Source organism: Orcinus orca, chromosome 10 (genome assembly GCF_937001465.1).
Source record: "Orcinus orca chromosome 10, mOrcOrc1.1, whole genome shotgun sequence".
Classification (NCBI taxonomy): Eukaryota; Metazoa; Chordata; class Mammalia; order Artiodactyla; family Delphinidae; genus Orcinus; species Orcinus orca.
Window position 1 is genome coordinate 40,247,820 of NC_064568.1, and position 23,521 is coordinate 40,271,340.

General features: G+C 39.1%; 1 protein-coding gene across 7 annotated transcripts in view; it reads left to right on the top strand.

The window, feature by feature from the left end:
• The window catches only part of SCAP (SREBF chaperone), an 89,989-nt gene that overhangs the window by 29,915 nt on the left and 36,553 nt on the right, over positions 1 to 23,521 (top strand). For 6 of the 7 annotated variants that reach the window (XM_049716273.1, XM_033413063.2, XM_033413065.2 and 3 more), the window contains exon 2: positions 21,130 to 21,353. In XM_049716273.1, the coding sequence (XP_049572230.1) occupies positions 21,232 to 21,353 (122 nt within the window). In that variant the 5' untranslated portion in view covers positions 21,130 to 21,231. Of the gene's footprint in view, positions 1 to 18,121; positions 19,703 to 21,129; positions 21,354 to 23,521 lie in introns of those variants that run through there. The other variant, XM_033413062.2, reaches the window with a different exon arrangement.

A 23,521-nucleotide genomic window follows, 5' to 3' on the forward strand; every position in this document is an offset into this window, starting at 1 on the left:
CATCCCTTCCCTTTGTGTCTTTTTGTGTCCTTAAAGCTGAAGTGAGTCTCTTGTGGGAAGCATATAGTTAGGTCTTTATTTTTAAAAATACATTCAGCTACTGTATGCCTTTTGAATAGATGATTTAATGAATTTAAATTTAAAGTAGTTATTGATACGTAAGGACTTACTAAAGCTATCTTATTAATTATGTTCTGGCTGTTATGTAATTCCTTTCTTCCTTTCTTCCTCCCTTGCTGTCTTCCTTTTTGAATTGATAATTTCCCTTAGTGGTATGTTTTGATCTTGATCTTTTGTCTGCTGTAGTGTTTTGCTTTGTGATTACCATGAGGGTTACATAAAACATCTTATAGTTATAACAACCTATTTTAAGCTGATAACAACTTAACTTCCATAGCATACAGAAATTCTGTGCTTTCCTCTCCCATTTTATGTTTTTGATATCACAGTTTACATATTTTTATATTGTGTATTCGTAAGGAAATTATTGTCACTGTAGTGATTTTTAATACTTCTGTGCTTTAGTCTTTATACTAGAGTTAAGAGATTAACATACTAGCATATTACAGTATTAAAGTCATTCTCAGTATCTGCGGGAGATTGGTTCCATGACACCCCTGCCCCCCATGTATACCAGAAACCGTGGATGCTCAAGGCCCTTGGATAAAATGGAGTAGTATTTATATATAGCCTTTAAATCTTCTCTAGATCACTTATAATACTTAATATCATGTAAATATCGTGTAGATAGTTGTAAATGTTATGTAAATTGTTACCAGAGTGGGGCAAATTCAAGGTTTGCTTTTTGGACTTCCTGAGTTTTTTGTTTTTTTTTTTTTCCTCAAATATTTTCAATTAGTTGGTTCAATCTGTGGATGTGGGATTCTCGAATAGGGAAGGCCAACTGTATTTTGAATGTGACTATATATATACTTACCTTTAGCAGTGTGTTTTATATTTCTATGTTTCTATGTTATTAGTGTACATTCATTTCAGCTTGAAGAACTTTTAGCATTTCTTGTAAGGCAGGTCTAGTGATGATGAATGCTGTACACATTTGTTTGTCTGGCAAAGTGTTTATCTCTCCTTTATTTCTGAAGGACAGCTTTGCCAGATAAAGTATTCTTGGTTGGAAGGGTTTTTTTTAATTGAAGTATAGTCAACTTACAATGTGGTGTTAGTTTCAGGTGTACAACAAAGTGATTTGTATACACACACACACTGTGCCTATACAGTAGGTCTTTGTTATTTATCTGTTTTATATATAGTAATGTGTATCTGTTAATCCCAAACTCCTAATTTATCCTTGCTTCCATCTCCCACTTCCCCTTTAGTAAACCGTTAAGTTTGTTTTCTGTGTCTGAGTTTTTTTTGTTTTTGTTTTTTAACTTTTCATTTCATATTGGAGTATAGTTGATTAACAATGTTGTGTTAGTTTCAGGTGTACAGCAGAGTGATTCAGTTATACATATACATGTATCTATTCTTTCTGAAATTCTTTTCCCATTTAGGTTGTTACATAATATTGATCAGAGTTCCCTGTGCTGTACAGTAGGTCCTTGTTCATTATCCATTTTAAATATAGCAGTGTACATGTCAGTTCCAAACTCCTTAACTATCCCTCCCCCCCACCCATCCCCCCTGGTAACCATAAGTTCCTTCTCTAAGTCTGAGTCTGTTTCTGTTTTTTTTCAAAGTAAAATTTATTTATTTTTAAATTTATTTTTGGCTGCATTGGGTCTTCAGGCTGCGCGTGGGCTTTCTTTTAGTTGCGGCAAGCGGGGGCTACTCTTCGTTTTGGTGCGCAGGCTTCTCATTGTGGTGGCTTCACTTGTTGCAGAGCACAGTCTCTAGGCGTGCAGGCTTTAGTAGTTGTGGCGCATGGGCTCAGTAGTTGTGGCTCACGGGCTGTAGAGCCCAGGCTCAGTAGTTGTGGTACACGGGCTTAGTTGCTCTGCGGCATGTGGGATATTCCTGGACCAGGGCTCAAACCTGTGTTCCCTGCATTGGCAGGTGGATTCATAACCACTGTGCCACCAGGGAAGCCCTAGTTTCTGTTTTGTAAATAAGTTCATTTGTATAATTTTTTTAAGATTCTGCATGTAAGTGATGCCATATGATATTTCTGTTTCTCTGTCTGACTTCAGTCAGTATGACAAGCTCTAGGTCCATTCATGTTGCTGTAAATGGCATTATTTTATTCTTTTTACTGGCTGAGTAATATTCCATTGTATATATTTACCCCATTTTCTTTATCCATTCTTCTGTTGATGGACATTTAGGTTGATCCACGTCTTGGCTATTGTAAAAGGCGCTGCAATGAACATTGGGGTGCATGTATCCTTTCAGACCATAGTTTTCTCTGGATACATGCCCAGGAGTGGGATTGCAGGATCATATGGAAGCTCTGTTTTTAGTTTATTTTAATATTTATTTATTTGGCTGCGTGAGGTCTTCATTGTGCCTTGAGGGATCTTTTAGTTGCAGCATGTGGGCTCTTAATTGTGGCATGTGGAATCTAGTTCCCTGACCAGGGATCATACCCAGGCCCCCTGCATTGGGAGCACGGAGTCTTAAACCACTGGACCACCAGGAAGTCCTTGTTTTTAGTTTCTTAAGGAACCTCCATACTGTTTTCCATAGTGGCTGCACCAATTTACATTCCCACCCACAGTGTAGGAGAGTTCCACACCTACACTGTGGAGAGTTTTCTCCACACCCTCTCCAGCATTTGTGGATTTTTGGATGATAGCCATTCTGATTGGTGTGACGTGATAGCTCATTGTTGTTTTGATTTGCATTTCTCTAATAATTAGTGATACTGAACATCTTTTCATGTGACTCTTGGCCATCTGTATGTCTTCTTTGGAGAAATGTCTCTTTAGGTCTTCTGTCCATTTTTTGATTTGGTTGTTTGTTTTGATGATATTAAGCTGCATGAGCCGTTTGTAAATTTTGGAGACTTATCCCTTGTTGGTCACATATTTGCAAGTATTTTCTCCTATTCTGTGGGTTGTCTTTTCATTTTGTTTTTGGTTTCCTTTGCTGCACAAAAGCTTTGAGTTTAATTAGGTCCCATTTGTTTATTTTTGTTTTTATTTCCATTACTCTGGGAGATGGATTGAAAAAGATATTGCTTTAATTTATGTCAGGGAGTGTTCTGCCTATGTTTGCCTCTAGGAGTTTTATAGTGTCCCATCTCACATTCAGGTTTTTAATCCACTTTGAGTTTGTTTTTGTGCATGGTGTTAGGGAGTGTTCTAACTTCATTCTTTTACATGTAGCTGTCCAGTTTTCCCAGCACCACTTATCAAAGAGACTGCTTTTCCTCCATTGTATAGTCTTGCCTCCTTTGTCATAGATTAATTAACCATAGGTACATGGGTTTATTTCTGGGCTTTCTGTCCTGTTACATTGATCTATATTTCTGTTTTTGTGCCAGTACCATACTGTTTTGATGACTGTAGCTTTGTAGTATAGTTTGAATTCTAGGCGCCTGATTCCTCCACCTGTGTTTTTCTTTCTCAAGCTTGCTTTGGCTATTTGGGGTCTTTGGTGTCTCTACACAAATTTTAAGATTTTTGTTCTAGTTCTGTGAAAATTGCCATTGGTAATTTGATAGGGATTGCATTGAATCTGTAGATTGCCTTGGGTAGTATAGTCATTTTGACAATATTGATTTTTCCAATCCAAGAACATGGTATATCTTTCCATCTGTTTCATTTTCGATTTCTTTCATCAGTGTCTTACAGTTTTCAGAGTACAGGTCTTTTGTCCTTAGGTAGCTTTATTCCTAGGTACAGTGTTTTATTCTTTTTGATGCAGTGGTAAATGGGATTGTTTCTTGAATTTCTCTTTCTGATCTTTTGTTGTTAGTGTACAGAAATTAAACAGATTTCTGTGTATTAATTTTGTAACCTGCAAATTTATCAAATTCATTGATGAGTTCTAGTAGTTTTCTGGTATTGTCTTTAGGATTTTCTGTGTATAGTATCATGTCATCTGCAAACAGTGACAGTTTAACTTTTCCAATTTGGATTCCTTTTATTTCTTTTTCTTCTCTTATTGCTGTAGCTAGGACTTCCAAAACCATGTTGAATAAAAGCAGCAAGAGTGGTCATCCTTGTCTTGTTCCTAATCTTAGAGGAGATGCTTTCAGCATTTCCCCATTGAGTATGATATTAGCTGTAGGTTTGTGGTATGTGGCCTTTATTATGTAGAGGTATGTCCCCTCTATGCCCATTTTCTGGAGAGTTTTTAATCATAAATTGGTGTTGAATTTTGTCAGAAGCTTTTTCTGCATGTATTGAGATGATCATATGGTTTTTATTCTTCAGTTTGTTGATGTGGTATGTCACAGTGATTGCTTTGTGGATATTGAAAAATCCTTGCATCCTGGGATAAATCCCACTTGATCATGGTGTGTGATCCTTTTAATGTATTGTTGGATTCAGATTCCTAGTATTTTGTTGAGGATTTTTGCGTCTGTGTTCATCAGTGATACTGGCCTGTAATTTTCTTTTTTGTGTGTGGTATCTTTGTCTGGTTTTGGTATCAGAATGATGATGACATCATAGAATGAGTTTGGGACATTTCCTTCCTCTGAAGTTCTTTGGAACAGTATCGGAAGGGTAGGTGTTAGCTCTTCTCTAAATGTTTGATAGAATTCGCTTGTGAAGCCATCTGGTCCTCTACTTTTGTTTGTTGGAAGTTTTTTAATCATAGTTTCAATTTCACTACTTGTGATTGGTCTGTTCATATTTTCTGTTTCTTCCTGGTTCAGTCTTGGGAGATTGTACGTTTCTAAGAATTTGTTCATTTCTTCCAGGTTGTTCATTTTATTGGCATACATTTGCTTGTAGTAGTTTCTTATGATCCTTTGTATTTCTGTGGTGTCAGTTGTAACTCCTCCATTTTCATTTCTAATTTTATTGAATTGAGTCCTTTTCCTTTTTTTCTTGATGAGTCTGGCTAAGGTTTATCAATTTTATCTTTTCAGAGAACCAGCTTTTAGTTTCATTGATCTTTGTTATTGTTTCCTTCATCTTTATATCATTTATTTTTATTAATTTTTATTGGAGTATAGTTGCGTTACTCTATATCATTTATTTCTGCTCTGTTCTTTATGATTTGTTTCCTTCTACTAACTTTAGGTTTTGTTTGTTCTTTCTGTAGTTGCTTTAGGTATAAGGTTAGGTTGTTTATTTGAGATTTTTCTTGTCTCCTGAGGTAAGATTGTATTGCTATAAACTTCCGTCTTAGAACTGCTTTTGCTGCATCCCATAGGTTTTGTATTGTTGTGCTTTCGTTTTCATTTGTCTCTAGGTATTTTTTGATTTCCTCTTTGATTTCTTCAGTGATCCATTGGTTGTTTAGTAGTGTATTGTTTAGCCTCCATGTGTTTGCACATGTTTGTGTTCTTCACAGTTTTTTTCTTGTATTTTATTTCTAATCTCATAGCATTTTGGTCAGAAAAAATGCTTGATGTGATTTCAGTTTTCTTAAATTTACTGAGACTTGCTTTGTGGTCCTGTTTTTGTTTTGTAAATAAGTTCATTTGTATTATTTTTTAGTTTTCACATTTAAGTGATATCATGTAATACTTGTCATTCTGTCTGACTTACTTCACTTAGTGTGATAATCTCTAGGTCCATCCACGTTGGTGCAAACATGGCCATATTTCATTCTTTTTTTAATGGTTGAGAAATATTCCATTGTGTGTATATATATACACCACATTCTCTTTATCCATTCATCTTTTGATGGACACTTAGGTTGCTTCCATGTCTTGTGTATTGTACATAGTGCTGCTAAGAACATTGGGGTGCATGTATCTTTTCAAATTAGAGTTTTCCTCTTTTCTGGGTATAGGTTGGCAGTTTTTTCTTGCATCACTTTGAATAAATCATTCCACTCTCTCCTGGCTTATAAGGTGTTTGCCGAGAAATCCACTGATAGCCTTATAGGAATTCCCTTGTATGTGAGGAATTTTTTTCTCTTGTTGCTTTTAAAATTTTTGTCTTTGACTTTAGATGATTTCATTATAGTGTCTCTTGGAGGAGATCTTTTGGGGGACCTGTAAGCTTTTTTTTTTTTAATAAATTTTTAAAATAAACTTGGACGTCCAAATCTCTGCCCAGATTGGGAAGATCTCAGCTGTTATTTCTTTAAGTAAGCTTTCTGCCCCTTTCTCCCTCTCCTCTCCTTTGGGGACTCCAGCAGTGCTTATGTTGTTTCTCTTGATGATACCTCATGATACATGAAGGCTTTCTTCACTCTTTTTCATTATTTTCTCTTTGTTCACCTTGAACTGGATAATTTCAAATGACCTGTCATTGACATCATGGATTTTATTCTTCTGCGTGATCAAGTCTGCTGTTAATACTTTCTAGTGCATTTTCATTTCATCCATTTTATTTTTTTCAGCTCTAGGATTTCTGTTTGGTTCCTTTTAATGATTTCTGTGTCTGTTAAATTTTTTGTTTTCTTCATGTATTGTTTTTCTGACTTCACTGAATTGCCTTTGTGTGTTTTCTTGCAGCTCACTGAGGCCTTCTTTAAAACAACTGTTTTGAATTTTTTATTGGGCAGATTGCAGATCTCCATTTTTGGGGGGTCAGTAAGTGGAAAATTACTGTGTTCCTTTGGTGGTGCTATGTTTCATTGAGTTTTCACATTCCTTGAAGTCTTGTGTTGCTGTCTTTGCATCTGAAGCAATCATCTTTTCCAGTCTTTACTGACTGGCTGCAGGAGAGATACACCTTTTGTCGGCCCTGCTAGGGATTCCAAGGCTTTCTCAGTAAATGAAAATTGCATTAGCAGATATTCCAATTGCTTTTTAAATGGTTATCAAGTTTTAGAATTAACCTGTAGAAAACACATGGAAGATTTTATTTTATTTTTTGGGTTGACTTCAACAACAACATTTATTTTCTCACAATTGTGGAGGCCAGAAGTCTGAGAGCAAGGTGTCCACTGGGTTCATTTCTCCTAAGACCTCTATCCTTTGTGGAAATTTTTATAAGAGTTGAAAAAGTGAATATGAAAAACCTTGAACAATGTATGAAGACATAAGCATTAAAATAACTAAAATCAGAAATACATTCCGGTACTCTTTGATAGAAATGCATGTATACCACTTTTATAAATGAAAAGTAATGACTGTTGCAGCTCATAAAGAGGAACTTTGGGGTGATACTCTTATTTCTTGATTGAGTGGTATTTAGATTAAATGGCTGTGTTTACTTTCATGGAGCTGCTTGCTGTTAATTTGTATACTTTTCTGTAATATTTAATGCAAAGCTTTAAAAGTTTATTTAAAGTTAAAAACTCAGTACTCTTCACTTAAACTGTCTCTGCATGTAAACATATCACATGAAGACCAACAGCCACTATTAACATTTTCTTCCATTCTTTTGTGCATTTTTTGCCTATAATCTTTATTTAATATTTTTTCATTTTGTGAAAGTACATGCTCTGTACTTTCACAGAGCACAGTGGATTGATGATATGATTGACAGAAAGATGCTAAGAAACATAGTATGGGACGTTTCTTTAATGGCAAATAATCCAGAAATTTATTAAGGTTTTTACATTAAAAATATAAGGGTTCTGATTCTGGTCAGCATGTAGTAAGCACACTCTACCCTTTCTCTCTGACTAAATACAATTAAAATCCTAGGGCAGAGTACATGGACCAGCTGTCTGAGTACCATGAAAGATAAATGGTAGCAGATAGAATGGGAAATGAAATTGTTTTAGTTTTTTCTCTCCATAGAATACCTTACAGCCTGGACTCAAAGGTAACCCAAAACCTGGAACTGGACACTAGGTGCAGACAGAAAGAAGTCTGAGAGAAGCTCTGTCTTTATAGTGTCAGGAGTGAGAAAGGGGATTCTTATAAAGAGGTTGGAAGGAAGGGATGGAGGAAGAGAATCTTTTGTGTTTTGTTTGCTTTTTTTTTTTTTCCATTTTGTCCTGCTCTTGTCTCCCATGAAATTCTGTGGTGGTGAAGGCAGCAATGACATTGGCAGCCAGGTGGGAGCAGAATCCTTTTATTTATAGGGGTTATGGTCCTAAGACCATGGAGATATTTGCTGATTTTGTCCTCTCAATTCTCACCACTTTACCCGGGAAGCAATCACAGTTGTGGGAGGTGCTCAGCAGAGCAGGAAAACAAAAGCCCTTCCCTTCTAGCAAGAAGACCCAGAAAAGGTCCTCTAGGAGCTGGAATGTCTTGGGAGGATTGTAGAGAGGAAGGAACTCAACAAAGTGAACCCATAATATTGTGTATGAACTCCTGGGTTCTTTTCCAAAATAGCATATATGCATCTGACTCTAAACAGCATGCCAAACGCTACACTACTGCCCAAGTCCTATGTTGGCTGTTGCACAATATGCATGAGACAAATCAAAATGGTACTGCAAGGGCTTTGAAAACCAAACTGACATTGGAACCACAGCCCAGGGAAATTGGATAGGAATTTGTGGATTGGACTTAATCAGGTAGATTGCTGCTAAAACAAAAATCCAACGTTTTCAGTTGGATTTAAACAAGGTTCAGAGTAACATAGCGTAGTATCTAAACATTCAAAATTACTCCACATATAAAGAATCAGGAAAATCTCACCATCTCTTAAGAAGAAAATATAGTCAGCAGATGGCAACCATGACACGACATAGATGTTGGAATCATCAAAGAGTTTAAAGTGTAATTATTAATTAAAACCTTGCTCTAATAATTGAGGGTAAACCTCCTTGAAGCAAATGGAAAGTTATACATTTAAATTTAAAATTGGAAGTTTAGGGACTTCCCTGGTGGTGCAGTGGATAAGACTTTGCGCTCCCAAAGCAAGGGGCCCAAGTTTGATCCCTGGTCAGGGAACTAGATCTCATATGTGTGCCACAACTAAGAGTTTGACTGCCACAACTAAGGAGCTCGCCTGCTGCAGCTAAGGAGCCCGCCTGCTGCAACTAAGGAGCCTATGTGCTGCAACTAAGGAGCCCACATGCCACGGCTAAGGATCTGGAGAGCTGCAACTAAGGAGGCTTGGAGCTTCAACTGAGCCCGCGAGCCACAACTAAGGAGACTGCCTGCCGCAACTAAGACCTGGTGCAACCAAATAAATAAATGTATATTTTTATAAAACATAAAAAAATAAAGTTGGAAGTTTTATAACTAAAACTAAATTTAAAATTCGTTGAGTGATGTCAGTGACAGAATAGGGATATATTAAGTCAGTTAACTTGAAGGTAGAATAAAAACTATCTAGTCTGAACAACAGGGATTTAAAATAAACTGAAGAAAGATGAGGAGAGCTTCAGGGACCCATGGGACAATAACAAAGTTTATCTTTCATGTTATTGAAGTCCCAAAAGGAGTGGAGATGGAGTGGTGCAGAAAAAGTGTTTGTGGAAATTATAGAAAGAAAGAAAAATATGTTTCTGTTTGCAGTTGACATGATAGTCTGCTTAGAAAATCCCAAGGAATGTACAAAAAAGACTGTGGAACTAATTAGTGAGTTCAGCACAATTGTAGGTTACAAGATCAACATATTAAAATCAGTTATATTTCTTTGTACCAGCAATTAACATGGGGAAACTGAAATTGAAAACACAACCACTCAAAAAACTATTAGGTGTAAATCTAACAAAACATGTACAGTGCTTATATGCTGAAAACTATACAATAATGATTAAAGAGGGAATTCCCTGGCGGTCCAGTGGTTAGGACTCCACGCTTCCATTGCAGGGGGTGTGGGTTTGATACCTGGTCAGGAAACTGAGATTCCCACAAGCCATGGCTTGGCCAAAAAAAAAAAAAGAAAAATGGTTAAAGAAATCAAAGATCTAAATAAATGGAGAAAGATATCACGTTCATTGGAACACTAAATTGGAACACTAGATTGGAACACTAAACATAGTAGTGATGTCAATTCTCAAATTGATACGTATGTTTACTGTAATTCCTATCAAAATTCTAGCAAGATTTTTGTAGACATAGACTAGATTACTCTAAAATGTATAAGGAAAGCAAATAAACTAGAATGGGTAAAACAATTTTGAAGAAGAATAAAATGGAAGGAATCATTTTACTCATTTCAAGACTTTATAGCTATTGTAATCAAGACTGTGTAGTATTGGTGGAGGGCTAGGCACGTAGATCACTGGAACATTATACAAAACCCAGAAATAGACTCATAAAGTACAGCCAACTGGTTTTTTATTTGGTTGCACCAGGTCTTAGTTGCAGCACGTGGGCTCCTTAGTTGTGACATGCAAACTCTTAGTTGCGGCATGCATGTGGGATCTAGTTCCCTGACCAGGGCTAGAACGCAGGCCCTTTACATTGGGAGCATGGAGTCTTATCCACTGTGCCACCAGGGAAGTCCCCAGACACCTGCTCTTTGACTGAATGTTTGTGTCCCCCCCGCCCCAAGTTCGTATGTTGAAATCTTAATCCTTGGTGTGATTGTATTAGGGAGTTGGGGCCTTTGGGAGGTAATTAAATCATGAGGGTGGGGTCCTCGTGAATGGGATTACTGCCCTTATAAAAGAAACCCCAGAGAACTCTCACTTCCTTTTCTGCCATGTGAGGACACAGTGAGAAGATGGCCAATTATGAACCAGGAAGTGGGCCCTCACCAGAAACTGAATCTGCCAGTGCCTTGATCTTGGACTTCCTAGCCTTTAGAACAGTGAGAAGTAAATATTTGTTGTTTAAGCCACCCAGTGTATGCTATTTTTATTATAGCAGCACAAAGGACTAAGACAGGTGCCAAAGCAATTCATTGGAGGAAAGGTAGTCTTCTCAACAATTGGTGCTAGAACAATTGGTTATCCATAGGGAAAAACAAAACGCAGAAATCCTGGATCTAATCTCACATCTTACAGAAGAAGTTACTCACATGTATCATAGGTTTAAATGTAAAACTATAAAAAATTTTAGGAGAAAATCTCAGAGAAAAAATTTAGAATTCTTTTACATGACACCTAAAGCATGATCCATTCCACCTAAAGGAAAAAAAAAAAAGATAAATTAGACTTCATCAAAATTAAAAGCTTCGGCTCTATCACAGAGTCTGTGAAAAAAATTTTAAAAAGAGGTTATAGACTTGAAGAAAACATTTGTGAACAACATATCTGGTAGAGACTTACATCCAGAATATATAAGGAAATCTCAATAACTCCTAAATACCAAGGGGATCAAAGAAGAAAGTACAAGAGAAGTTAGAAAATGCTTTGAGGTGAATGAAAACAGAAATCACAAATACAGAAACTATGGGATGCAGCTAAAGTAGTGTTCGGAGGGAAATTTACAGCTGTAAATGCCTGTATTAAGAAAGAAGAAAGAGAGAGTGGGGACAGCAGAAGCTAGAAGAACTACAGTCCTGCAGCCTGCGGTACGAAAACTACATTTACAGAACGATAGACAAAATGAAAAGGCAGAGGACTATGTACAGATGAAGGAACAAGATAAAACCCCAGAAAAAGAACTAAATGAAGTGGAGATAGGCAATCTTCCAGAAAAAGAATTCAGAATAATGATAGTGAAAATGATCCAGGACCTCCAAAAAAGAATGGAGACAAAGATGGAGAAGATGCAAGAAATGTTTAACAAAGACCTAGAAGAATTAAAAAAAAACAGAGATGAACAATACAATAACTAAAATGAAAAATGCACTAGAAGGAATAAATAACAGAATAACTGAGGCAGAAGAACGGGTAAGTGACCTGGAAGACAGAATGGTGGAATTCACTGCTATGGAACAGAATAAAAAAGAATGAAAAGAAATGAAGACAGCCTAAGAGACCTCTGGGACAACATTAAATGCACCAACACTCATGTTATAGAGGTCCCAGAAGGAGAAGAGAGAGAACGGACCCAAGAAAACATTTGAAGGGATTATAGTCGAAAACTTCCTTAACACGGGAAAGGAAATAGCCATCCAGGTTCAGGAAGCACAGAGAGTTCCAGGCAGGATAAACCCAAGGAGAAACACGCCGAGACACATAGTAATCAAAATGACAAAAATTAAAGACAAAGAAAAATTATTAAAAGCAACAAGGGGAAAATGACAAATAACATACAAGGGAACTCCCATAAGGTTAGCAGCGGATTTCTCAGCAGAACTCTACAAGCCAAAAGGGAGTGGCATTGATATATTTAAAGAGATGAAAGAGAAGCACCTACAATGAAGATTACTCTATGTGGCAAGGATCTCATTCAGATTCACCGGAGAAATCAAAAGCTTTACAGACAAGCAAAAGCTAAGAGAATCAGCACCACCAAACCAGCTCTACAACAAATGCTAAAGGAACTTCTGCAAGTGGGAAACACAAGAGAAGAAAAGGACCTACAAAAACAAACCCAAAACAATTAAGAAAACTCATAAGAACTTCACATATCGATAATTACCTTAAATGTGAATGGATTAAATGCTCCAACCAAAAGACACAGGCTTGCAGAACGGATACAAAAACAAGACCCATATATATGCTGTCCACAAGAGACCCACTTCAGACCTAGGGACACATACAGACTGAAACTGAGGGGATGGTAAAAGATATTCTATGCAAATGGAAATCAAAAGAAAGCTGGAGTAGCGATACTCATATCAGATAAAATACTTTATTTTTTTAATAAATTTATTTATTTTAGTTTTGGCTGTTTTGGCTCTTGCTGCGCGCCGGCTTTCTCTAGTTGCGGTGAGCGGGCGCTACTCTTCATTGCGATGCAAGGGCTTCTCATTACGGTGGCTTCTCTCGTTTCAGAGCACTGGCTCTAAGTGCATGGGCTTCAGTAGTTGTGGCTCACAACTCTAGAACACAGTCTCAGTAGTTGTGGTGCACAGGCTTAGTTGCTCCGCGGCATGTGGGATCTTCCCGGACCAGGGCTCGAACCTGTGTCCCTTGCATTGGGAGACAGATTCTTAACCACTGTGCCACCAGGGAAGCCCAAAATAGACTTTAAAATAAAGACTGTTACAAGAGAGAAGAAAGGACACTACATAGTGATCAAGGGATCAATCCAAGAAGAAGATATGACAATTATAAATATATATGCACCCAACATAGGAGCACCTCAATACATAAGGCAAATGCTAAGAGCTATAAAAGAGGAAATCGACAGTAACACAATAATAGTGGGGACTTTAACACCTCACTTACACCAATGGACAGATCATCCAGACAGAAAATTAATAAGGAAACACCAGCTTTAAATGACACAGTAGACCAGATAGGTTTAATTGATATTTATAGGACATTTCATCCAAAAACAACTGATTACACTTTCTTCTCAAGTGCACACGGAACATTCTCCAGGATAGATCACATCTTGGGTCACAAATCAAGCCTTGGTAAATTTAAGAAAATTGAAATCATATTAAGCATCTTTTCCAACCACAATGCTATGAGGTTAGAAATCAATTATAGGGAAAAAAATGTAAAAAACACAAACACATAGAGGTTAAACAATACATTACTAAATAACCAAGAGATCACTGAAGAAATCAAAGAGGAAATCAAAAAATACCTAGAGACAAATGACAATGAAAACATGATGATCCAAAACCTATGGGATGCAGCAAAAGCAGTTCTAAGAGGAAGTTTATAGCAATACAATCCTACTTCAAGAAACAAAAAAATCTCAAACAATCTAACCTTACACTTAAAGGAACTTGAGAAAGAAGAACAAACAAAACCCAAAGTTAGTAGAAGGAAAGAAATCATAAAGATCAGAGCAGAAATAAATGAAGTAGAAACAAAGAAAACAATAGCAAAGATCAATAAAACTAAAAGCTGGTTGTTTGAGAAGATAAAGTTGATAAACCTTTAGCCAGACTCATCAAGAAAATGAGAGAGAGGACTCAAATCAATAAAATAGGAAGTGAAAAAAGAGAAGTTATAGTGGACACCTCAGGAATACAAAGCATCCTAAGAGACTACTACAAGCAACTCTATGCCAATAAAATGGACAACCTGGAAGAAATGGACAAATTCTTAGAAAGATATAGCCTTCCAAGACTGAACCAGGAAGAAATAGAAAATATGAATAGACCAATCACAAGTAATGAAATTGAAACTGTGATTAAATGTCTTCCAACAAACAAAAGTCCAGGACCAGATGGCTTCACAGGTGAATTCTATCAAACGTTTAGAGAAGAGCTAACACCCATCCTTCTCAAACTCTTCCAGAAAATTTCAGAGGAAGGAACACTCCCAAACTCATTCTACGAGGCCACCATCACCCTGATATCAAAACCAAACAAAGATACTACAAAAAAAGAAAATTACAGACCAATATCACTGATGAATATAGATGCAAAAATCCTCAACAAAATACTATCAAACAGAATCCAGCAACACATTAAAAGGATCATACACCATGATCAAGTCGGATTTATCCCAGGGGTGCAGGGATTCTTCAGTATACACAAATTAATGTGGTACACCATATTAAAAAACTGAAGAATAAAAACATATGATCATCTCAATAGATGCAGAGAAGGCTTTTGACAAAATTCAACACCCATTTATGATAAAAACTCTCCAGAAAGTGGGCACAGAGGGAACCTACGTCAAGATAATAAAGGCCATATATGACAAACCCACAGCAAACATCGTTGTCAGTGGTGAAAAACTGAAAACATTTCCTCTAAGATCAGGAACAAGACAAGGATGTCCACACTTGCCACTCTTATTCAACATAGTTTTGGAAGTCTTAGCCACAGTAATCAGAGAAGAAAAAGAAATAAAAGGAATCCAAATTGGAAAAGAAATAGTAAAACTGTCACTGTTTGCAGATGACATGATAACTATACATAGATAATCCTAAAGATGCTACTAGAAAACTCTAGAGCTAATCAATGAATTTGGTAAAGGTGCAGGATACAAAATTAAGGCGCAAAAATCTCTTGCATTCCTATAACAACGAAAGATCAGAAAGAGAAATTAAGGAAACAATCTCATTCACCATTGCAACAAAAAGAATAAAACCTAGGAATAAATCTACCTAAGGAGGTAAAAGACCTGTACTCAGGAAATATAAGTCACTGATGAAAGAAATCAAAGATGACAGATACAGATGGAGAGATATACCATGTTCTTAGATTGGAAGAATCAATATTATGAAAATGACTGTACTTCTCAAAGCAATCTACAGATTCAATGCAATCCCCATCAAATTACCAATGGCATTTTTTTACAGAACTAGAACAAAAAATCTTAAAATTTGTATGTAGACGTAAAAGATCCAGAACAGCCAAAGCAATCTTGAGGGAAAAAAACAGAGCTGGAGAAATGAGACTCCCTGACTTCGGACTATACTACAAAACTACAGTAATCAACACAATATGGTACTGGCAAAAAAACAGAAATATAGATCAATGGAACAGGATAGAAAACCCAGAGATAAACCCATGCACCAGTGGTCAGCTAATCCATGACAAAGGAGTCAAGGATATACAATGGAGAAAAGACAGTCTGTTCAATAAGTGGTGCTGGGAAAACTGGACAGCTGCATTTAAAAGAATGAAATTAGAACACTCCCTAACACCATGCACAAAAATAAACTCAAAATGGATTAAAGACCTAAATGAAAGACCAGACACTATAAAACTCTTAGAGGAGAGCATAGGAAGAACACGCTGACATAAACCACAACAAGATCTTTTTTGATCCATCTCCTAGAGTAATGGAAATAAAAACAAAAATAAACAAATGGGAACTAATGAAACTTAAAAGCTTTTGCACAGCAAAGGAAACTACAAACAAGACGAAAAGACAGCCCTCAGAATGGGAGAGAATATTTGCAAATGAATCAACGGACAAAGGATTAATCTCCAGAATATATAAACAGCTCATGCAGCTCAGTATTAAAAAAAAACCCAATCCAAAAATGGGCAGAAGACCTAAATAGGCATTTCTCCAAAGAAGACATACAGATGGCCAAGAAGCACATGAAAAGCTGCTCAACGTCACTAATTATTAGAGAAATGCAAATGAAAACTATGATGAGATATCACCTCACACCAGTTAGATTGGGCATCATCAGAAAATCTACAAACAACAAATGCTGGAGAGGGTGTGGAGAAAAGGGAACCCTTTTGCACTGTTGGTGGGAATGTAAATTGATACAGCCACTATGGAGAACAGTATGGAGGTTCCTTAAAAGACTAAAAATAGAATCACCATATGACCCAGCAATCCCACTACTGGGTGTATGCGCAGAGAAAACCATAATTCAAAAAGACACATGCACTCCAGTGTTCATTGCAGCATTATTTACAATAGCCAGGACATGGAAGCAACCTAAATGCCCATCGACAGACAAATGGATAAAGAAGATGTGGTACATATATACAATGGAATATTACTCGGCCATAAAAAGGAACGAAATTGGGTCATTTGTAGAGACGTGGAAGTAAAGAGAAAAACAAATATCGCATATTAACACATATATGTGGAATCTAGAAAAATGGTACAGATGAACCGTTTTGCATGGCAGAAATAGAGACACAGATGTAGAGAACAAACATAGGGACACCAAGGGGGAAAGCAGGGGGTGGTGGTCGTGGTGGTGGGATGAATTGGGAGATTGGGATTGACGTATATACACTAATATGTATAAAACAGGTAGCTAATAACCTGTATAAAAAAATAAAATTAATTAAAAAAATAAGGAAGAGCTCAAATCAGTAACTTTAAGAAACTAGAGCAAGACGAAAAAGAAGAGCAAAATAAACCCAAAGCAAACAGAAGGAAGAAAATAATAAAGGCTAGAGTGGGAACAAATGAATAGAGACTAAAATAATAGAGTAAATAAAAGCAAGAGTTTGCTCTTTTAAAAGATCAACAACTGAGAAAAAAGAGACTCAAACAGCTAGAATCATTAATGAAAGTGTGGACGTTAACACCAAGCTTTCAGAAATAAAAATGATTTATAATACTTTGAACAGCAAATATTATGCCAATAAATTAGATAGCCTAGGTGAAAATGGGCAAATTCCTAGAAACACACAAACTAACAAAATTTACTCAAGAAGAAATAGAAAATCTGAATAAATGTAACAAGCAAAGAGGTTAATAGTTTATAAACTTCCCACACAGAAAAAAACCCAAGGACTTCCCTGCTGGCGCAGTGGTTAAGAATCCACCTGCCAATGCAGGGGACATGGGTTCGAGCCCTGGTCTGGGAAGATCCCACATGCTGCCTGTGTGCCATAACTACTGAGCCTGTGCTCTAGAGCCTGCAAGCCACAACTACAGAGCTCGCCTGCCACAGCTGCTGAAGCCCCCGCACATCTAGAGCCCGTGCTCTGTAACAAGAGAAGCCACCACAGTGAAAAGCATGCACACCACAACGAAGAGTAGCTCCCCGCTCTCTGCAACTAGAGAAAGCCGGCGCGTAGCAACGAAGACCCAATGCAGCCAGAAATAAATAAATAAAATAAATTAATTAAACAAAAAAATCCCAAGATCAGATGGCTTCACTAGTAAATTCTACCAGATGTTTAAAGATTTATCATGAACTGTTCTATAAAAGTACAAAGGAGCACTTTCCAAGTTATTCTACAAAGTCAGCATTACCCTAATACCAAAGCCAGACAAAGACATAAAAAAGGTACACACCAATATCCCTTATGAATATAGACGCAGAAGTTCTCAATATTATTAAACGGAGTCTAGCAACATTTAAAGGGATTATACCCAGGGATGCAAAGTTGGTTCAATACGAGAAAAAAATGAGTCAGTGTAATACACCTTATTAGTAGGATAAATTAAAAACCACATGATCAGGCTTCCCTGGTGGCGCAGTGGTTGAGAGTCCACCTGCCGATGCAGGGGACACGGGTTCGTGCTCCGCTCTGGGAAGATCCCACATGCTGCAGAGTGGCTGGGCCTGTGAGCCATGGCCGCTGAGCCTGTGCGTCCGGAGCCTGTGCTCTGCAACGGGAGAGGCCCCAACAGTGAGAGGCCCGCGTACCAAAACAAAACAAACAAAACAAAACAAAAAAAACCACATGATCATCTCAAAAGACACAAAGCGTAATACACTTTCATGATTAAAAAAAAAACACTCAACTAACTAGGAATAGATGGGGACTCCCTCAACTTGATAAAGGGCTTATATGAAAAACTCCCATATAATACCATACTTAAGGTGAAAGACTGAATGCTCCTTTCCTAAGATCAGGAATAAAATGCATTCTCACCACTGCAATTCAACATTGTACCAGAAGTTCTAGCCACAACAATTATACAAGAAAAACAAAAGGCATCCAGATTGGAAAAGAAGTTAAACTATCTCTATTTGCAAATTACATGATCTCATATATATAATGTCTTAAGGAATACACAGACACATGCACACATGCACAGGTTCAGTGTCACTAGCCATTAGGGAAATGCAAATTAAGATCCAATAAGATACTAATACACTCTTATTAGTACAGGTAAAATAAAGAGTAGTGACAATACCAAACGCTGGTGAGGGTGCTAAGAAACGAGGTCTCATGCTGCTGGTGAAAATGTAAAATGGTATGGGCACTCTGGAAAATATTTTGGCAGTTTCTTAGGATAAATTTTGCTTTGGAAAAGCTTTGCGTTAAAATGAATACAGTGAAGTAAAGATGAATAATTCCCCTCTTGCTTGGTTCAGGTAGGTGGGCTGTGTAATGAACTAGAATTTGAATTTCTTTTTTTTTTTTTAATTTTGTTTTCCTGGTGCTGTGAAAATTAGCAATTAGTATAACTAATAAGGATTAATGGAAACTGAAAACAACTAATAAGGTCATATCAGAAAGATTTGTATTTGCTGCAGAATTGAAGTGAGATGGGTTTTTTTCTCATATTAGTAGTTCCATGTATAAGAGAACCCACCCACGCCCCTGCCCCCTGCTTCTTGTGTTACCTATTTGTGTGCGGAAGAGGCCTGAGAAGGAGATTAAGATTAGTAGGATCGCAATTTCCTGGAGGGCTTTGTTTTGGGATACTTAAGGGAAGAGATGTGGGGCTTGGCAGAGGACTGAGGTTGGAAAAGCTACAACTTGTTCATGGCCATCAGTCTTCAGGGATCCTCTTGACAGCGTCTTTCCACAGGCATATATCTCATTAGTGTTTGTTTTCCCCCTTGAAGTAGAACGGAGGGTTGGGGACACAGGAGCAGAAACGTTGCTTCCCTGGAGTCCTTGTTTATGCTGGGTGGTGAGCACTGTTGCTGGTGCCCTGCTGCAGGTCTACTGCTTGAGACCTTTTTGAGCTGTTATGTTCCAGGTGAGTCTTGTGAATGGTTGAGCTGTTGTCAGCACCTCTGCTCCTTGGGTCAGCCGCTGTCACCTGCCAATTCCTCTATCTGTTTTGTTGCCTTCTGAATTGACCCACAGCGGGTTCTTTGTACTATTTCCTTAGAGGGTTCTTGGACTGGAAAATTGCATGTGCGCCTGAGACTTGTGCTTCCAGGAAGGTGGATGGAGTGGTAGCCATTCCTTCTTGTGAATTGGCTGTGGTGTGACTCCTTTTGCTTCTCCCTTCTGGTCTCACACTTCTGAGGAATCATCTCCTTGGCCTGGGTTTTCATCCGTGAGCTGAATCAAGCCAAGATACATGTCTGGGCAGCTTCCCTGTAGCACAGACGAAAGAAAACAGCAACATGGAACAGGAGAAGTGGATTTAAACTTGAATTTCATCAGCGAGCTCAGTAAGGAAAGGAATTCTAGATTCCTGGGCCCTTCTGCTAGAGTTTTCTATTCTGATTTTATTGGTTTAAGTTTCTCTACTTGGAAGCAACAGAAATTAACTGGCTTACACAAGCAAAAGAGTATTTATTGGAAGGATATGGGGTGGCTCACAGACTGGAAAGAAGAGCTGATGAGCTCGTCTTCAGAAAGGGCTGGAGCCAGAGCAGCCCGTGATCTGGGGAGCAGGAACCTCTTGGGGAAGAATAAACACCACCGAATCCAGTTTTGTTTTGTTTTGTTTTGTTTTGTTTTTGCAGTACGCGGGCCTCTTCCGTTGCGGAGCACAGGCTCCGGACGCGCAGGCTCCGGACGCGCAGGCTCAGCGGCCATGGCTCACGGGCCCAGTCACTCCACGGCATGTGGGATCTTCCCAGACCGGGGCACGAACCCGTGTCCCCTGCATCAGCAGGTGGACTCTCAACCGCTGCGCCACCAGGGAAGCCCTCGAATCCAGTTTTGATTCTTTCTGCTCAGAAGTCAAAGGCCAGGGAGAGAGGCCTAACCAGCCTGGCGGGGGTCAGGGAGGGGCACCTTAACTGGCCGTTATGTCCAGGCCAAATCCTGTGGAGAAAGGTGGTTCTCAGAGCCACACCGGACTGCTGTTACTCCAAGGAGGAGACAGCTGCTGGGCAGGCAGAAGTAGGAGGGGCCCTTTGCCCTCACCCTCCCAGGAACAACTGGGGGACCAGGAGCAGAGACATCTACCCAATACCACTGTCACAGTGAATTTTGTTTTATGTCAGGGGCCTAGGCTTTTTGGTGTTTTTGTGTTGAGAGCTGACCCCACTGGACTTTATTTATCAGTGAATCACTGTTTGTGTAAGAATGTGTTTTTTGTGGGATCAGACCTTGTATAAAGGTTTCCCAAGGATTTCTCTCGGTCTGGCCTGTGCACAGAGAATGGGGGGGAGGGTTTCCAGAATGTCCATTTGGCCAAGAGCAACTGAAGGTGCTGTCTGTTACACAGGAGTACTTTCCTGTGCCACGTGTGAGAAAAATGCCCTCTCTAGGGAGTGGCCTTTTAGAAGTGCCTAATATGGAAGAGGATTGAGAGTTTATTACCAGAGCTAGAGAGGCAGTTTTTTTGTTTCTTTGGTTAGACTTACTTAGACACTACCCACAGTCACTAGGAGCCGACCAAGACTGTGTGTGTGTGTGTGTGTGTGTGTGTGTGTGTGTGTGTGTGTGTGTGTGTGTGTGTGTGTTTTGGGATTGATGTGTGTGTGTGTGTGTGTGTGTGTGTGTGTGTGTGTTTTGGGATTGATGTCTCCAGATCTTGCATGTAGGCCTCCTGATTCCCTGTCCACGTCCCTGCCACCTCCCCCAGCAGCCCTAGTGTTGAGAGCCAAGTACTCTTTGTTAATTGGCTTTTCTCCCTTCTTGCCAGGTGCCTGCCTGCAGATGGTGTCCATTGTCAGTGCTGCCCAACGTGTGCCAGGCTGATCCATGGTCACTTTCCGGGATGGCAGCAAGGTGACTTCAGCTGAGGATGACCCTGACTGAAAGGCTGCGTGAGAAGATATCTCAGGCCTTCTACAACCATGGGCTGTTCTGTGCGTCCTACCCCATCCCCATCATTCTCTTCACGGGGCTCTGCATCTTAGCCTGCTGGTATGTTTCCAAGTTGCCCTGGATATGGTGGGCCAGTGCCTTGGCACAATAGATTTCCTAACCCTGACTGTTCAGTAGCCCTTGGACTGTGTGCTTTTTACACAGTGGAACTTGAGGCTCATTGGATCTGTTGAGTGGAAAACTCTAGTCCTGGGGTGTTTAGCCACGACAGTAAAACAGTCCAGGCTGGCCCTGACTTGGTGACTCACCAGATTTGTTCACATTGCTGGTAATCTGTCTCAAAATAATGTTTAGATGTTTCTAAGAAACTGCAAGATAATTGAAAGCATGGTATTTTAATTTTCCTTCTCAATAGTGGCAGCTTCCTTTTGGTACCTGGTTAAGAGCAGGAGCCTTGGAATGTTGCAAGGCAAAGTCCATTTGAACAATTCCTTGGACACTGTCTTGTAGGCTAACCCCAGAGACTTGGTTTTCTACTCTCTAGTCATTTTCTTGTGTTCATGTGGACCCTCCTTCTGACCTCTGGTTGATACTTGGGGCCTGTTGTGCTCACCAAGGACTGTTGTGACTGTCCTTCTGTCATAGGGCCCCATAGAGCCCTGAAGAGTGTGGCTGATGAGGACATTGTGAAAGGAGAGGCTTGATGTAAGATGATATCCAATGGTCCCCTTGGCTCTCAAACACTGACAGTCATGAAAAGAGCCTACCTGATTATCTTTGTCTCTGGAAAGAATTATGGTTTCCAGATTCATTATACATCTAACGTTTATAGATGTTTTCAGTGCTGTGCTGGAAGAAGGATGGTTCAGGACTGAACTCGATATTCAGTTGTTAATGATCCCAAGTTCTTCCCTAATTAGGACAAGGAAAGATGAGCATATTCATTGAGAATTTCCTGCTGGGTGCTGTGTTGGTGCTTCAGGTATATAATTAAATGTCTCGTTAACCCTCATAAAAACCTTGGGAAGTGATCCAGTTATATTTCCATTTAACCAGTGTGGGATGGAGGATTAGAGGCTTGCCTGGTCTACACAACTAATAAGTAGGGAAACGGGGGTTCAAATCCAGCTTTAAAGGGATTCTGGTGCCTGCACCTGTGGCACTCTGTTCCCCCTGACTCTTCTCACTCTGGCTCAGTGTATTTGTACTGATGTTTAAACTTTGTTAATTTGTGTTGTACAAGATTAGACACTTGTGGCTATGTCCTGTAACTGATGAATTAGGAGTGTTCTGAGAACCCAGCTCTTGGATTTGCTTGTTTTTTTTTTCCTATAGGTTAATTGACCCATCTGTCTCTTTCAAAATCATACTTTTCTAGGCCTGGCCTATATGCTAGGGCAGTGGTTCTTAAACCTGAGCTAACATCAGAGTTACCTGGAGGGCATGTAAAACAAGATTGCTGGGCCCTACCCCAGTTTCTCATTCATCAGATCTGGAGAAACCCAAGAATGTGCATCTCTAAACAAGCTCCCAGGCCTGGGGACTACATGCTGAGAACCACTAGGCTGTGTGTCCTTCTTAAAAATTTCTCTGAAGTTCTACCACGTCTCAGCTGAAAGTATTTTCTCTTTTATTCTAACTTCTAGAGCAGCAGTTTGTGGTGACACTTATGGTTATTATTATGCATATTGACTTCTGTTAGAGGTAGGTGGGGTCCTGCTCCCCCTTCATAAATTCTCAGTTGATACCATCTTTATATGTGTATGTGTATGGTAAGTAAATACATAATGGATGAATACATTGAATTAAACTTGTGTTCTCTGTGGCAGGGGTTCCCAACCCCCGGGCCACGGACCAGTACGGCCTGTTAGGAGCCGGGCCGCACAGCAGGAGGTGAGCGGCGGGTGAGCGGGCAAAGCTTCCTCTGCGCTTGCCATCGCTCGCATTACTGCCTGAACCACCCCTACCTACCCCCACACCGGTCCATGGAAAAATTGTCTTCCAAGAAACTGGTCCCTGGTGCCAAAATGGTTGGGGACCTCTGCTCTATGGGCAGTGTAAGTTGAGGAGGTGGTTGTGATTCCCCTTCCACGAAGATGGCTCTAGCTACCGGAAAAGGGAAGGATGTTTCTTCTTTGCCATTCATCTTCTGAGGATTGGATTTGGCCAGCTGGGATCAGGCAGCTTCCTGGACAGGGAAAGTAGGCTATGTGTAGCAGCTGCAGTTGTAGCTGGGTGCAATTGGCCTTTATCTTTGAATGAATAAT